Source organism: Neofelis nebulosa, chromosome 17 (assembly GCF_028018385.1).
Source record: "Neofelis nebulosa isolate mNeoNeb1 chromosome 17, mNeoNeb1.pri, whole genome shotgun sequence".
Taxonomy (NCBI): domain Eukaryota; kingdom Metazoa; phylum Chordata; class Mammalia; order Carnivora; family Felidae; genus Neofelis; species Neofelis nebulosa.
This window is the reverse complement of record NC_080798.1, coordinates 55,051,203-55,066,646: the sequence shown is the minus strand read 5'-3', so window position 1 is coordinate 55,066,646 and position 15,444 is coordinate 55,051,203. Positions and strand designations below refer to the sequence as shown.

Sequence of the window (15,444 nt, the reverse complement as noted above, 5' to 3'; positions counted from 1 at the left end):
TTGTAAGTGGGGTGGAAGCTCAGTGCAACAACACGGAAGTCTCCCAAACATCCCTTCATGCACTCACATACACACACGCTTTAAGGTGTGTATAATAAGGAATATGTGATGATGACAATCTGTAATAATGATGTGGAGCTTGAGGTGTTTTTCACTCCACTGTTTCTTCACTGATTCCTGCCCATGCCATAAAATTTGTGTTGACGGTGAAGTCTTTCCCAGAACTTAATTATTTTCTGTCTCCTTGGATGGGGACAGGACTTCTGTTTTTCTGGAAAGGCTTTGGTCCCAGGGCTGGCTACTTAAGCAAGGAACTGACCATGCTGGGTTTCCACTTTGCCCTTTGATTGCTCCTCCGTTAGCTAACTGGCTCCCATCCAGTCTCCACCAAGGAGACACTCCCGACCCTTGGACAAGTCTTTGCTTCTCTAGGAGCTTCTGTCTGTCCCTTGCATGGGGGTACCCAGGCCTCTTGGGATCGGTAAAGTAATAAAGTGGGCTCCTGGATTGTTTCCAGTATTTCTCAAAGTCAAACAGAAACTATGTGTCAGAGCTACCTGGGCCAATACCCAACGACAGTCTCCTTTGAGAATGATTCTGTTTAGACCTGGCTATGAGTCCCGATCTGGGTGACCTTGATCCTCTGTAGAAGCACGGGAGCATACTTAACGGGAATGGGGACACTCTATCTTTCCCAGGACCTCAGAGACCCAATGGCACGAGAATGCCCGCCCTGCGAAGCCACCTCTGCCGGAACCCTTCTCACTGCCTGGGCGGGTCCCCCAGGTTAGCAAAGCTGGAGCTGCTGACCTTGCACTTTCACTGCGGGAAATTGACTCCCGGGAACTAGGCCCCGCCCGTTCCCCCCCAATCCTGCCAGCGACCCGCGGCGCCGCCCGGTAGGGCTCGGCCTGCTGCAGTAGGCCCCGCCCCTGACCCTCAGCCCCTACCGCAGGCCCTCCGCCCCTCTCTAGCGTCGCCCTATCCGAGGTCGCTCCCCGCCTGGAGTCCCCGCCCCCGCGCGCCGCCCTACCAGGCCCCGCCCCTCCACACCCGGGCCCCGCCCCCGCCCCTCAGACCAGCCGGCTCGCTCCGGCTCGCTCCAGTCCGGGGCGCCCCCCGCCCCGCCCCGCCCCGCCCCGCCCCCTTCGGCCGGGGCTCCCGAGACGTTGCACCGCGACCCCGCACCTCTGCGAACATGGCGCTACGAGCGGTGCGGAACATGCGGTCTGCGGCCTGCAGCCTGCGCGCCGCCTCCGCGCCCGCCGCGCCTTGCCTGCCGCGGCCCTGGGGGCTGAGGGCGGGCGCCGTCCGGACGTTGCGCACGGGCTCCGCTCTGCTGTCTGGTAAGCGCGGGCGGGCACGTGGGGTGAGCCCGGCCGCTTCGGGGGAATGGGCTGGGCGTCTCCGTCCCCTCGTCAATGCTTACCTCGACTCTCCTGTGCTGACCACCCGGGTCTAGCGAGGTGACCACTGCCCACGCTTTCTACTGCTGGGATCTCCGGTTGCGTGGCCACTGCTGCCTCCCTAAGTGGCGTGGCCGACACCGCAGCCTTTGTCCTGCGGGCTGGGGAGCCAGGAGGAGGAAGCCTGGCACACACGCACGACCGCTCGCTGCTGGAGAACCGGGCAAGCGTCGCTTGGCTCCTTCGCGACCTTAGGTTATCTTGCATATGTGTGTATCGTGGGCCCTAAAAGTGGAGACATAGTAGGCTTTAGTTTGCTATGTGGGCTATCACTGAGAACTCTGAAGTCAAATTAAAGCAAGAGCACTTAGTGAAATTAAAGCACGGGAGCTAGATTTTTACCAGCAAAAGCGAGCATATCTTTGAAGATTTGGCCATTTCCCAAAAACAGTGAGATAGTCTTTTGGACTCATACATTCTGCTCAAGTCTATTGAATCGTGGATGTGTTGGGACAGAAATGAGGCCTCACACGGACTTGAAACTGAAATAACCAGGAGCCCTGCGCACAAATATCTTGGTCATCTCTGATACTTTCTATTTTAGCGCAATTATCGCTGCAGAAAACGTTTTCTTACTGCCTGCGCAAATGCTTGAGACACTAACTGCACCTCCAAGAACTCAGGCTTCTTACTTTAGGGTGAATAGGTATGTGATGGCTCTTGTCTCATTGACTGTTTCAGAAACCTGTTTGGAACTGGAAGAATTGATAACATTTATTTATTCCAGTCTGAAACATAAAGCTGCTACTCTCTCGTTGCTAATATATTCCTTTAGTTTTGTTGGTGACACATATCAATAATTACCGATTTGCATACAAGAGGAAAGCATATCTCAGATAAGAATTGAATTTAAAGTCTGTTTTTTTGGTTATTCACTGTTACATCTAGTTAAATATTGTCCAAAATATCAACACCCATGATCTGGTTGAACACCAAGGTTTTTAAAACCGAGACCCAAGTTCCAATTTTGATTCTACCTCTTATTAGCTATGTGATCTGGGGCAGTCACTTAACTTCTGAGTCTCTTATTAGAAAAGTGGAAATGATAATGCCTACCACACAAAGTTGTTGGGAGGCTGAAATGAAATGAAATGTAACCTCTCTGTACAAGTAGCCTGACAAATAGTAAGTCCTTGGTAAATGTTACTTGTTATGAAATATTATAGGATCAAATAATAAAAAATAATTGGCCAATATTAATATAGGTTGTCTGGCTAGGGAATTAGAAGGGACTTTTGGGGGGGGGGGGAGTCTCCATGCTCAATGTGTGGCTTGAACTCGTGACCCTGAGATCAAGAGTCATGCTCTACTGACCGAGTCAGCAAGGCACCCCACATAGTGGCTTTGAAAGGAAGAACATGCAAACACATAAATTACTGAAAACACGTCATTTTGAGGCCCAAAACGATGTTTTTAAATGCTCAGTAAGAAAGTAATTATTTACCTAATTTGTCCACTTTTTCCCTTTTGGGCCAAGGGTTAAAGGAGAATTAAACTAACTCTGGTCTTTAGCCTCAACAGCTTGGTCTACTAAAATGTCTTAGGGACTTTTAAGTTAAGTGGACGTTCATGCATTTACCTTACTAATGCTGCCTCTCCTCTAAACCTGGGGTCGCTCAATTGCTAAACTGAGTGAGGGCAGCCTTACTCCTAAGATTATCTTTACAATTAGGCAAGATGGCAAGGCCCAAATCAAGACAGTTGTGTCAGAGAAGTCACATTTGTTGTCCAGCCCTTACTTTAAAAAGGTGTATTTGGATTTGAACTGCTCATAATTGGTATTGTAATCAGCCAGTTCTACAGCTGTAACAGGGAGAAGTGAGTGTTGTAGCCAAATACCTACGTAGATATTTTGTTCAAAATCTCCTTTACTTAATAAACTAAACTAAAAAGTTATTTTACTCCCTCAAGTTCTGAGTGCTGTTTGCCAAGCACAGTGTTTAGAACTGGGAATACAAGTGAAAGTGGGATACACCATGCTTTTGCTTGCTTTGTGTACTTAGTCTCCTTCCTGGGGAGAACTGACAAAGGGGCTGGATGCGTAGCTCCTCAGGTGCTCTGTGCTTGTATGGTCAGGACTCAGGGAGACTGGTGCAGCGTTGTGGGAGTAAGTTGGATGGCCCCCGAATCCAAGCTTGGAGGGCTAGAAAGGCTCCTGGCAGGAGAGAGGTTCTAAACTTGAAGTAGTCCAGAAAAAGCAGTGCCGGGAGAGAGTGGCAGGCAGAGCACCAAGTATGAACTTTACATGGAGAGATCAGATTGACCTGAAGCAGTTAACTACTTGAAGTGGAATGAAGCAAAGCAAGTTCCTTTGTGACAGATTCCGACTTCTTCCAGTGAAGAATATGAAATTGAAGTTTTTTCATGATTAGGGGAAAAAGAAAGTAGTAGTTACATTCTGCTGCATTTCAGAGCTGTGACATCAAAGCAATTTAAGCACAGCTATCTTTTGGGTAAGGGGGAAGAGTGAACCAGCAAGGCTTACTCTAGAACAGTATTTGAGGTAGTGAACCATTTTCCCATTAGCTTCTGATGCATTTTTTTGGGAAAAATGCTTGGCCTCAGAATATGATACATATATTTAAGAAGATAGCATATGCTTTAAAAAATTTTTGTTTCTTTAAATGACAGTAGCCACTTTCTTCAAGGACAAGGTTATTTCAATTAAAATGAAATCCTAAGAACTTAGTCAAGTTATATAATTTGATCCAAGTCGTTTTCATTCCTGTAAGATTCCACTTTATAACCAAGTTGCAGTGAAGTCCTCTTAGGTCAACTCTACCCAAAGAGGCATTTTTTTTTTTTTTTTTTAGGTTAAGTCATTTATGAGCATTTATAAGTATTATAAGCATTTATGTTCCCTCACCCACATCTGTCTATAGAGGAACAGACTACATTCTGTAACACAGATCACTAATAGATAAGTATACTTTGAAATGTGCCCCAAAATAGTTTATATGCATGATTTAGACTAATGTTGGAAAAATCAAATCTCCAAAAGATGCACCAGGTGTTCACATCGAGCCACGGTCGTCTAAATGATCCTATTGTTGAGAAGATGTTCTGTCTTCACAAGATCTGGTTTTTCCTGGGCAGTGTACTGAAAGGCAGGGTCAGTAAGTCAAACACAAATACTGGGAAAGTCTTGCCTTTAGACAGCATTGATATGAAAAGTGCTTTTTAACAAGTGGTGCCACTGCTTTTCTGAAATACTGGTCTTCTGTTTTAGTGCGTAAATTCACAGACAAACATGAATGGATAACAACAGAAAATGGTATTGGAACAGTGGGAATCAGCAATTTTGCACAGGTACTGGATTGTCTTGAAATATTGAAAACAGTCTGCGCTTGCCTAATTTGGATTGTCTCTACCTTTAAAAATTGTTTATTCTGCCCCTTAGTATTTTGAGTTCTTTCAAGAACATCAATCATAGGTGAAGCAAGTAAAAATGTAATTTAGTTAGGGCAGTATATAGTGTTTTAAGAGATTATTGAAAGGTTAACACTTAAAAGTAAACACACCTTATTCAGGAAAGAGATGTTTGTTCCATTTGGGGTCGTTAAGGAGAGAGTAAGAGCAAGTAAAAGGCTAGAGTGTTGACAGTGTTTTGTAGATCCTGTGGAGCATCCATGACCCATGATCCATGGATCCATGTGAATACACGCTCCAGAAGGAAAACCTAAATTGGCACAGATTGGACCAAGGCGGAACCCTTTATTTAGCCAATCTTTTTCTCTTAATCTCCCACTGATCCCTTGTTGAGAAATTATGCAGAAGAAAATGAGAAGGCAAATAACAGTATGAGTCCATGATTTTTCCACTGGGTCTGTGTGTAGGGTGGGGCTGAAAGGGGAAAGGGGGCACTGAGAATCAATGGCAGCTGTATCTTCACTGGCATTTCTGTGTACCTACTGAGGCCCGGTACAGCAGCGTGCTGTGTACAATACTGTACAAGTGTCGTCTTCCCCTCCTGGAGTTTATGAGGGGAATCTCCTTCATGGAAGACAACGTACAAAGCATCGCAAGATGGATGGCATGAATAGTACACGGTTGTAACTCACTGACCTGATGGGGAGCTCACTTCTTAACAAACAGAGTCAAGGTCTTCATGGAGTACAAGGCTTGAGGACTATGATTTGCAGATCAGTAGGTAGGATTTCAGCAAATACAGGAGGGGAGATGGCCTAAGCAAAACTGCAAAGGTGAAAAAGCACAAAGTGTGTTTCTTCTCGGAGGAGCTCTAGTATATGGGGGGGTGGAGGTTGTGACCGGAGTCACTGCTGCCTGTGGGCCAATCTAACTGGTGGCCTGTTTTTTTGCAGGTCCTGAGCTAAAAATAGTTCTACATTTTTATTTTTTTAACGTTTTTTTAATTTATTTTTGAGACAGAGAGAGACAGAGCATGAACGGGGGAGGGGCAGAGAGAGAGGGAGACACAGAACCCAAAGCAGGCTCCAGGCTCTGAGCCATCCGCCCAGAGCCCGACGCGGGGCTCGAACTCACGGACCGTGAGATCGTGACCTGAGCTGAAGTCGGACGCTTAACTGACTGAGCCACCCAGGCGCCCCATTTCTGCATTTTTAAAGTTGTGAGAAAAACCAAAGAATGCAGCCCCTCAAGTGTAAAATATGCCCTATCTGAATGATAGGGTATTGGTGTTTGGCTTGTTTCTATTCACTAGGAGGTTTAATTTGATTTCTTAAAGGTTATTGTTTTGTTTGTTTTAGGAAGCTTTGGGAGATGTTGTTTACTGTAGTCTGCCTGAAGTTGGGACAAAATTGAACAAGCAAGGTATTTTTCTCATCTTGGTATATGATTCATGCCTTAAGTTTTCTTTACCTTGAATAGTAACTTGTTTGCACCTAGGGTCAGTTAGAGTGCTTTTTACTCAAGTAACAGAAAACTCATCTAAAAGTAGATTTAACAGTTGAGGTTTATTATATCTCCTTCAAGAGGTCTGGAGACAGGTGGATACAGGATTGGCTTATTGGCACAGTGAAGGTTCATCAAGGACATGACTTTTCCTACTGTTTCTGCCTCTTTGTGTCAGAGGTCACAAAATGGCAGCAAAATCTTCAAGCATCACTTTCTCAAATGGCCAGATCCAAAAGTAGGATGAGAAGGTAAAATCTGTTTTTCTTTAGAGGCAGTAAAGAATATCAGGAAAGAGTGGGCTCAGGAGTCAGAACCTCATTCTAAATCCTGACCCCACAATGTATCAGCTGTGTAATTTTGGTGAAATTAATTTGAGTCTCATCTTTAAGTTGGGATGATAATAATAATAATAGCTACCTCACAGTTGTTTAAAGATTAAGGTGAAATTAAGCATAATGTTTAACATAAGATGAGTGCTTGATAATGTTAGTAGAACCAGGTACATTATTCATGGGCTCTGTGACATACAGAAGACAGCCCTACAGCCCTAAGTATCTGTTTTTCTAAATATCTTTGACAGTATTGGCCATAAGTTCTTCTGCTGAAACTTTCCCCATTATTTATCTTGCTTGAACTTTTTCTGCTTCCTGGCTCTCAGTAGTCCTATCCCTCTTTTTGAAGGTCTTCGTAGGAACCTTTTCCGATATCATAATAAGACCCTTGTGATTGATAATCTTTGTCCATTTTTCTTCATTCTATACATGAGAGCAGTTGTTATTTTCTTTTATGGTGTTTTATTTACTGTGATCCACTCTGCTGCTCTCAAGCAGGAGATCCTGTTTCCAAACATCTCTTCCCAGCAAGTGAGCAGCATGAACTTGCTTTCTGTGCTGAAAAAACTTCTATTAACATAAGTATCCCTAAACTAATGAATGCTCTCTTTAAACTTTCTGCTAAAGGTGCTTATAAAATTAATGCACAATTTACATACAGTGAAAACGCACGATATATGTACAATTCCATGAGTTTTGACAAACACTTTATAAACCTTGCCCATTAAAACCCTTCTCAAGACAACCTCTTCTCTGATTTATCACCATAGATTAGTGTTATCTATTTAACTTCATTCAAAAGGAACCACAGTTTATGTCTGGCTTCTTTTGTCCAGTATCATGATTTTGAGATTTATTTATATTGTGACCTACTGTTCATATTTTGTTGAATAGTGTACCATTGTGTAACACTTTAATCTTTCCCTTGTTGATGGATGTTTGTATTATTTCCAGTTTTTGGCTGTTAGAAATAAAGCCACTATAAACTTTTTGTATAAGTCTATTTTGTAGATGTCTTCATTTCTCTTGGGTAAGTATATGTAGAAGTAGAATTTCTGGCTTACACGTAGTAAGTATATGTTTAACTTTGGGAAACTGGCAGTTTCTTATAAAGTGGTTGTACCATTTGACATTCTCACTAGCAGTATGAGAGTTTGTAGGCACTGCACATCTCACTGTGGTTTTAACTTATCTTTCCCTAATGACAAATTACTGTTGAACACCCTTCCACATGCTTTTTGCCACTCACGTTTTGTTGTTGTTGTTGTTTAGTCTCTAGTCAAGTCTTTATCAAATTTATTTGGGTTCTATATATTCTAGGTTCAAATCCTTTTTCAGGGCTATTTTTTGTGAGTATTTTGTCATATTTTGTGATTTTGCCTTTTAATTTTCTTGTGTTTTTTTTTAAAAGCTTTTAATTTTTAACAAGTGCAAGTTATAATATTTATATATAGAACATTGTATCTTCTCTAAGAAATCTTTGTCTGTTTCCATAGTTCCCATCTTATACACCCTAGTGCCATGGGGGTGCTGTGGGACATTTAAAATTTTTTATCTCTTTTGGACCCCACACAACTGATAGCTCAATGGAATTAACAGTTCCAATATTAGATCTCACTGTGTTACCTTGGGTAATGTGTCTTTGAAGCAAATACTGCATGAAAGTAAGCAAGGATCATCAAATAAGGCAGTGGTTGTGTTCAGGCTGATTCTGTGGTGGCGAACTTGTATAGCATGCAGCAGCCACATATCACTAAATAGTTGTAGTTAAAAATGAAAAGTAAGCACTGGGAACCGAGAAAGTTTGAGCAACTCTGGCATGTATCAAGTTTGCAAAGGTACTCTCCGTGTGTTTTTTTTCTTGAAACTTCACAATAGTTTTTGCTTTCATTTTCAGGCCTTATTAAATTCACTGTTCTTATAGTTTTGTAGATTCCTTTGGATCTTCTATGTAAACAATGTAATCTGTAAATACCTTTATTTCTTATTTTCAATCTTCATGCATTTTATTTCTTTCCCTTGCCTTATTGCACTAGACCAATCCCTCAGTGTAATGTTGAATAGAAGTGGTAAGGTAGACATCATTGCCTTGGCCTTGTTCCTAATCTTGGGAGAATGCATCAAAGACTGCATCATTAGGCATGATAGTTTGCTGTGGGGTTTCTGATGGATGCCCATTATTAGATGAGGAGGTTCCTTTCTATCTAGTTTGCTGAGAGTTTTTATCATTTATGGATGTTGAATTTTGTCAAATTTGTTTTATCCATCTATTCACGTGATCATAGGGGTTTCTCCTTTATTCTGTTAATGTGATTAATAAGATTTGTTATTTTAGGAAGAGGGAGCACGAAAGCAGGGGAGAGGGTCAGAGGGAGGGAGAGAGAATCTTAAGTGGGCTCCATGTTCAACCTGGACCCAGATGCAGGGCTTGATCCCAAGACCCTGAGTCAGAATCAGATGTTCAACTGACTAAGCCACTTTGGCACCCCAAGATTGATTTATTTTTAAGTGTTTAATTAGCCTTGCATTCCTGGTAGACATGATGCAAAAATTGTCTTTTAAAAATACACTACTGGATTTGATTTGCTAATTAATAATTTTCATATTAATATTCATGAGAGATACTGGTCTTTTATAATGGCTTTGTCAAATTTTGGAATTAGTTATATTGTTTGGACTAAGTTTGGAAATGTTCTCACCACCTATCTTTTTCTGAAGGAATGTGCAAGACTGGTATTATTCTTTAAATGATAGAATTAACCAGTGAACTGTGAGTCAGATGATTTCATTGTTGGAAGGTTTTTGACATGTAATGTAATTTCTTTAACAGGTATAAAGCTGTTCAGGGGCGTCTGAGTAGCTCAGTCAGTTAAGCTTCCACTTCAGCTCAGGTCATCATCTCATGGTGTGAGTGGGTGGCTAGTGGTTCGAGCCCCACATCGGGCTCTGTGCTGACAGCTCAGAGCCTGGATGAAGCCTGCTTCAGATTCTGTGACTCCCTCTCTCTCTGTCCCTCCCCCACTTGTGTTCTCTGTCTCTCTCTCTCAAAACAATAAACATTAAAAAAAAATAGATATAAGGCTATTCATATTTTCTACATTGCCTTACTTTGGTTTTATTATGTTTTGGGGGGAGTTTTTCCATTTCTTGTTGTGAAATTCAGTGTAAAAATGCTCATTTTTCATTTGTTATCCTTTTATATCTGCAGGATCTACAGTTAAGAACCCCTGTTTTGTTCCTTCATATTTGTAGTGATTTTTGTTGTTTTTTTTCCCTTGATCATTCTTGGTAGCTATTTATCAAGTGTATTAATCTTGAAAGAAGCACATTTTCATGGTTAATTTTCTCTATAGTCCGTTTCATGCTCCTATCTGTGTTTTCTTCCTTCAACTTAGATTTAATTTGCTCTAATTTTTCTGACTTCTTACTAAGTATTTTCTACCCATATGGTAAAATGCTGTCTCCCTTGTGGTGGATAGCAGCTAAAATAGAAGTTTAATTCTTCTGGCCTCAGCTGGGGCACTTGGGAGTCTGCCTGGTGCATGCATGGCTGAGGGATAGTTCAGAGACCTGGGCAGATTTTATACACAGGATTTTTGGTGCTCCCTTTTAGTTTGTCTCTTTTGGATTTCCCACCTCGCTTTCCAGTAGCTGTGGTGGCCTCAAACACTTGTCTTCTGGTTCCTTAACGCCAATTAAGACTGAGATTTTCTTTCAGAATTTTGGCTGCCCCACATAGCACAGATGGGTGCCTCTCTTCAGGCTAAAAGCCATTGGAAAAAAATCACTATTCCTTCTTTCAAGTGTTGTCTACTTTCCATAAATTAACTGCTTTTGTTCGTGTTTTTCTAGTATCTTTAGAACCCAGGTCATTTGTTTTAAGATGTTCTTTGTAGATGAAACCCAAAGATATTAATTAATTTCCAGCGCTATTTTAGCTATAACCCACAAATATGGGCATGTTGTATTCTTATCATTCACTTTAGATCACTTGATGTTGTCCCACACGACTGAGGCTGTTTTTTCAGTGCTTTAAAAATTTATCAAAAGACTGAAATAACCAATCTAATTGGTTAATTTCAGATGCTCTTTCTTCACATTCCCTGACCCTTCTGTTATTGCCATCCAGTGAATTTTATTTTAGATATTATACTTTCCAGTTCTAGAATGTTCATTTAAATTCCATTTCTTTATAGGTATTCCCTCATGATGAACATAAGATGAACTTTTAAAAGATCTGAACATGTTTATAACATAACATATTTATAATAGCTACTTTTAGGCTCTCTGCTTATTCCAGTATGTGGGTCTATGGGTCATTTGGGGATCTGTTGACTTTTTCTCTTCATCATGGCTCTCTTCTTTTAAGGATCTCAACCCTCAATTTCCAGCCACCTTAGCAGGCCACATTCTGTCCTCTAATCCGTCAAGCAATTAAGACTGGTTTTCTGTTTGTGTTCTAGTTACATTGTGCACTTTGAGGCAACGCTGTCGGCACAAATTATGCAAATCAAGATCACACCCAGTTTGGGCCCCCTTTAAGGACTGACTTCTCTTTTAGTCGTTCTACAGAGCCTTCATATCATTGTTTTTTTATGTTTTGTCCAGAGTTTATAATTGTTATGTGCAGGAAGGCTGGTCTGATAAGATACTTCACCATTATTGGAATCTCCTAAAATTTTCATTTTCAGAGCTACAGTAAATTGAAAGAAAATTTTTACTGAAGTTATTAAATACATTGGTATTCAGATACATCACCATTTGTTGTCACTCTGTCTAAAACAGATCCACTTTACTGAGGATATTTATACCCTTCTCACAGGTGACAGGAGTATGACAAAAATATGTGGTTTTATTTTGTTCTAGAGAGAGAGCTGGGGAGAGGGGTAGAGGGAGAGAGAGAATCTTAAGCAGGCTCCACACTCAGCGTGGAGCCCAATGCGGGGCTCAATCCTACTTGGGATCATGACTTGAGCCAGAATCAATAGACCCTCAACCGGCTGAGCCGCCTAGGCACCCCTATGGTTTTATTTTTAATTAAAGATATTTAGAATGTTTTATCATGCCTGTATTAAAGGTGACTACTCCATATTTTATATGTTCAGGTTACTGACTTGTGATATTTGATATTTTCTTTAATTTTCTCAATTTAGAGGAGTTTGGTGCTTTGGAAAGTGTGAAAGCTGCTAGTGAACTCTATTCTCCTCTATCAGGAGAAGTAACTGAAATTAATGAAGCTCTTGCAGAAAATCCAGGACTTGTCAACAAATCTTGTTATGAAGATGGTAAGTTGTTGCTAGAACTTTTTCAAAGGATTATTGCTACAGTTAACATTTAACCTAGATTTATAAAGAAGCTTCAGCTGATTTTAACTTCATCTTTTTGCACTTTTTGATAGTAAATAGGGATGTTTTGCTTTAAAAAAGGGAAAGACAGATTAGCTCAGTATTGAAGCTTATGTTTAAGATCGCTGTCATTGAAAACACTGCCTTAGTTTAGAGTTCTTGGTGTCACTGTTGGGACTCTTTATTTTCTTCTTCAGACACGAAGTACCCAGTCACCCTGTGTGTGTGGGTGGCGGCAGAGGAACACCCACTGTGCCAGGTGCCAGTTTTCTCATACGTTCATCTTCCCAATAACCTGGGGAAGTATGGGGGGCAGCAATTTTCTCCATTTTGTACGTGAATTGAGGCTCCAAAGGTTTTATCTGTTAAGGTCGCACAGCTAATAAATGGCAAAACCAGGATTAGCTTGCAGTTCTCTGTTGCCTGTCACCTGCTCCCTCTAACTCAACTACTGCTTGCTGCTGCCATTCACCTCAGCAGTTACAGCGTTTCTTCTCTGAGAGAAAGCTGTCCCTGGTCTGCGTATCTGGATCCCTCAATGTTAGTTGTTGATGGTTATGACAACTTAAAGTTTTTGCTTTTTGCTTTTCATTTAAAAAATGTTAATTCCGGTACTGTTAATATATCGTGTTACATATTACTTTCACGTGTACAATATAGCGATTCAGCAATTCTATACATTAGTCAGTGCTCATCATGATAAATGTACTCCTTAATGCCCGGCTCCTAGTTCACCCATTCCCCCACCTACCTCCCCTCTGCTAACCATCAGTTCTCTATAGTTAAGAGGCTGTTTCTTGGTTTGCCTCTGTGTTTTTCCTTTGTTTGGTTGGTTTTTTTCTTAAATTCCATGCTAATGAAGTCATACGGTATTTGTCTTTCTCTGACTTATTTCAGTTAGCATTATACTCTCTATCTCCATCCATGTTGTTGCAAGTGGCAATATTTTTTTTTTTTTTTTTTTTTTTACAGCTGAGTAATAATCCATTGTATATATACCACAATTTTGTCCGTTCATCTATCAGTGGACACTTGGGCTGCCTCCATAATTGGCTATTGTAAATAATGCCGCAGGAAACCTAGGGGAGTGCATGTATGCTTTCAAATTCGTGTTTTTGTATTTGGATAAATACCCAGTACTGTGATTACTGAATCATAGGGTAGTTCTGTTTTTAATTTTTTGAGGAACCTCCATAGTGTATTCCACAGTGGCTGCATGAGTTCGCATTCCCACCAGCAGTGCATGAGGGTTTCTTTTTCTCCATATCCTTGCCAACACTTGCTGTTCCTTGTGTTTTTGATTTTGTGTTTTTGATTTTAGCCGTTCTGACAGGTGTGAAGTTGAGTCCTTAATCCATTATGGTGGAAACTATTCCAGCTTTAATTCTTTTCAGTTGTGATATGCAAAGATATTAACTGAATTGTTAAGGCTAAAATATAACTCTCCTTGAACAAATAATGAGTGATTTATGTCAAGAATACTAAATTTTGAGGCACTCAGAAATTTTTACATTTTGAACACATTTGACTTTGACACTTTAAAAAGATAGTTTGGAATATGATAACTGTTTTTTGGTTGCAGGTTGGCTGATCAAGATAACACTCAGTAATCCTTCAGAACTGGATGAATTGATGAGTGAAGAAGCATATGAGAAATACATAAAATCTATTGAGGAGTAAAAATGGAACCCCTAAATAAACTAGTATGAAACAACTTAATCTAGCATAGTTGTCTTAAATTAATGGTGCACAGAGGATTTAAAATGGCAACTTTTAGCAATACCAGTGCAAAAAGAAACTACTTGCAACAATGTTAATGAAAGAAAACACCCCTTAACTTTCTAACGATTGCCTATAAACACAGTATGTATATTTTTTTGCAACACCCGATGATTTTTAGGCTAGGCTGCAGTTATACTATTCAGAATCCTGAAATCAGCTGTGGTTAGAAATTAGTTATAAAAACTATGTAATTCCAGGATAACAATGTCATCTTAAACCTTTGGGAATTTTCACTTGCTTACATCTATACCTGGATTGGGGTCAAAATACTTAAATGATCTGTCCATTGGAAATAAGTGGCAGTGGAGAAAGGTCTGTTAGCTGTATAGTGTCAGATAAAGAACAATATTATCTTAATTTTGTAATATACTGTGCTTGCTGGTGCTATTTTTATATGGTGAAGCAACAGCCTTGCAGGAAGATAGTTTAATAAAACATTCAACTTCATTAATCACGTATTTTGTTTTGTTGTTACTATTTCATTTAGTGACTCTGCTAATATTTGTGAAAATGCTAATTTTAACTTATGGAAAGTTATTTAAGGAATTTATTATTTATTTTTATATGTATCTTTTTTTTTTTAAGCTTATTTATGTATTTTGAGAAAGTGTGTGAGTGTGCATGTAAGCAGGGGAGGGTCAGAGAGAGGGGGACAGAGAATGCTGGCAGGCTCTGTCCTGTCAGCACAGAGCCCAACATGGGGCTGGAACCCACAAACTGAGAGATCAAGATGCTTAACTGAGCTACCCAGGTGCCCCTTGTAAAGGAAATATAGGGGCATCTGGGTGGCTCATTCTGTTGGGTGTCCAGTTTCAGCTCAGAGCGTGATCCCACTGTTTGTGAGTTGGAGTCTCACATTAGGCTTTGTGCTGACAGCACAGACCTGGCTTGGGATTCTCTCTCTCTGTCCTTCTTGTGCCCTCTTTTTTTCTCAAAATAAGTAAATACACTTAAACACTAAACAAATAAAAAATAAAAGGCAATTTAAGCCATAACAATGAAGAGTTCCAGGAAAATGTTTTCTTTTAGTCACAAATAAAACAGACCTAATTGCCTGATAGTATTAAGTACCATTTTTTGGTTATCTTTAACATAATCAAAAGGAAAGCACTGACTTATTTTGTTTTTATCCTGCTAAGTTAGAAGAGAGAAAAGGAAAACAAGGAAAGGTAAAAGTTTGATCAACATAGCACACAGCATCCTTAAGTAAGTAAACCACATTCAGGTTTCCATTTCAAGTAATGGGAACAGCAGTAGACATAGTGAAACTTTATGAGCTCCGACACTGACTTACTGAATATTCTTTGCAGCTTAAACAAGTTTACAGTGCCCAGTGATAATTTTAGGTTGCCAATATAAGTACACGCAGCGAGAGCAAACACCTCTATCATTTTTCCCAGTTGGTGCAGGAAAAGGGAGGTATTCAAATACGACCACCTTCTGACGGTGAATAAACAGCAAAGGTGAAAACCTAAAGGAAATAGGTAAATCTTCCCTGCTCCTCAGTAGAAAGAAACCATCCTTTAATGGCCATGGCACTGCTGAGCTGTATCTCTGCACCTTTATCAAGAAAGTACCCAAAGTATCTTGGATGACTGTCTCCCTGTATGTATAATTGTTAGTTTTTAATTATTAAAAATTAAT

General features: G+C 40.5%; 1 protein-coding gene and 1 long non-coding RNA gene across 10 annotated transcripts in view; one reads left to right on the top strand and one right to left on the bottom strand.

Annotated features, from left to right (window-relative positions):
* LOC131500448 (uncharacterized) overlaps nucleotides 1-15,444 on the bottom strand; it is a 126,980-nt gene that overhangs the window by 107,299 nt on the left and 4,237 nt on the right. For 8 of the 9 annotated variants that reach the window (XR_009256288.1, XR_009256287.1, XR_009256289.1 and 5 more), the window contains exon 2: nucleotides 1,430-1,691. This is a non-coding gene — a long non-coding RNA (uncharacterized LOC131500448). Of the gene's footprint in view, nucleotides 1-1,429; nucleotides 1,692-5,531; nucleotides 5,661-15,444 lie in introns of all 9 variants that reach the window. The other variant, XR_009256292.1, reaches the window with a different exon arrangement.
* On the top strand, nucleotides 1,066-14,251 carry GCSH (glycine cleavage system protein H). Its single transcript, XM_058709709.1, has 5 exons — nucleotides 1,066-1,346; nucleotides 4,696-4,775; nucleotides 6,194-6,257; nucleotides 11,827-11,958; nucleotides 13,601-14,251. The coding sequence occupies exons 1-5, from the start codon at nucleotides 1,199-1,201 to the stop codon at nucleotides 13,696-13,698; spliced, it is 522 nt and encodes a 173-aa protein (XP_058565692.1). The 5' UTR covers nucleotides 1,066-1,198; the 3' UTR covers nucleotides 13,699-14,251.

Coding starts and splice junctions, on each gene's coding strand:
- GCSH (XM_058709709.1), top strand. CDS start 1,199: ATGGCGCTACGAGCGGTGCGGAACATGCGGTCTGCGGCCTGCAGCCTG. Junction 4,776..6,193: donor GAATCAGCAATTTTGCACAG/GTACTGGATTGT, acceptor TGTTTGTTTTAG/GAAGCTTTGGGAGATGTTGT. Junction 11,959..13,600: donor CAAATCTTGTTATGAAGATG/GTAAGTTGTTGC, acceptor TTTTGGTTGCAG/GTTGGCTGATCAAGATAACA.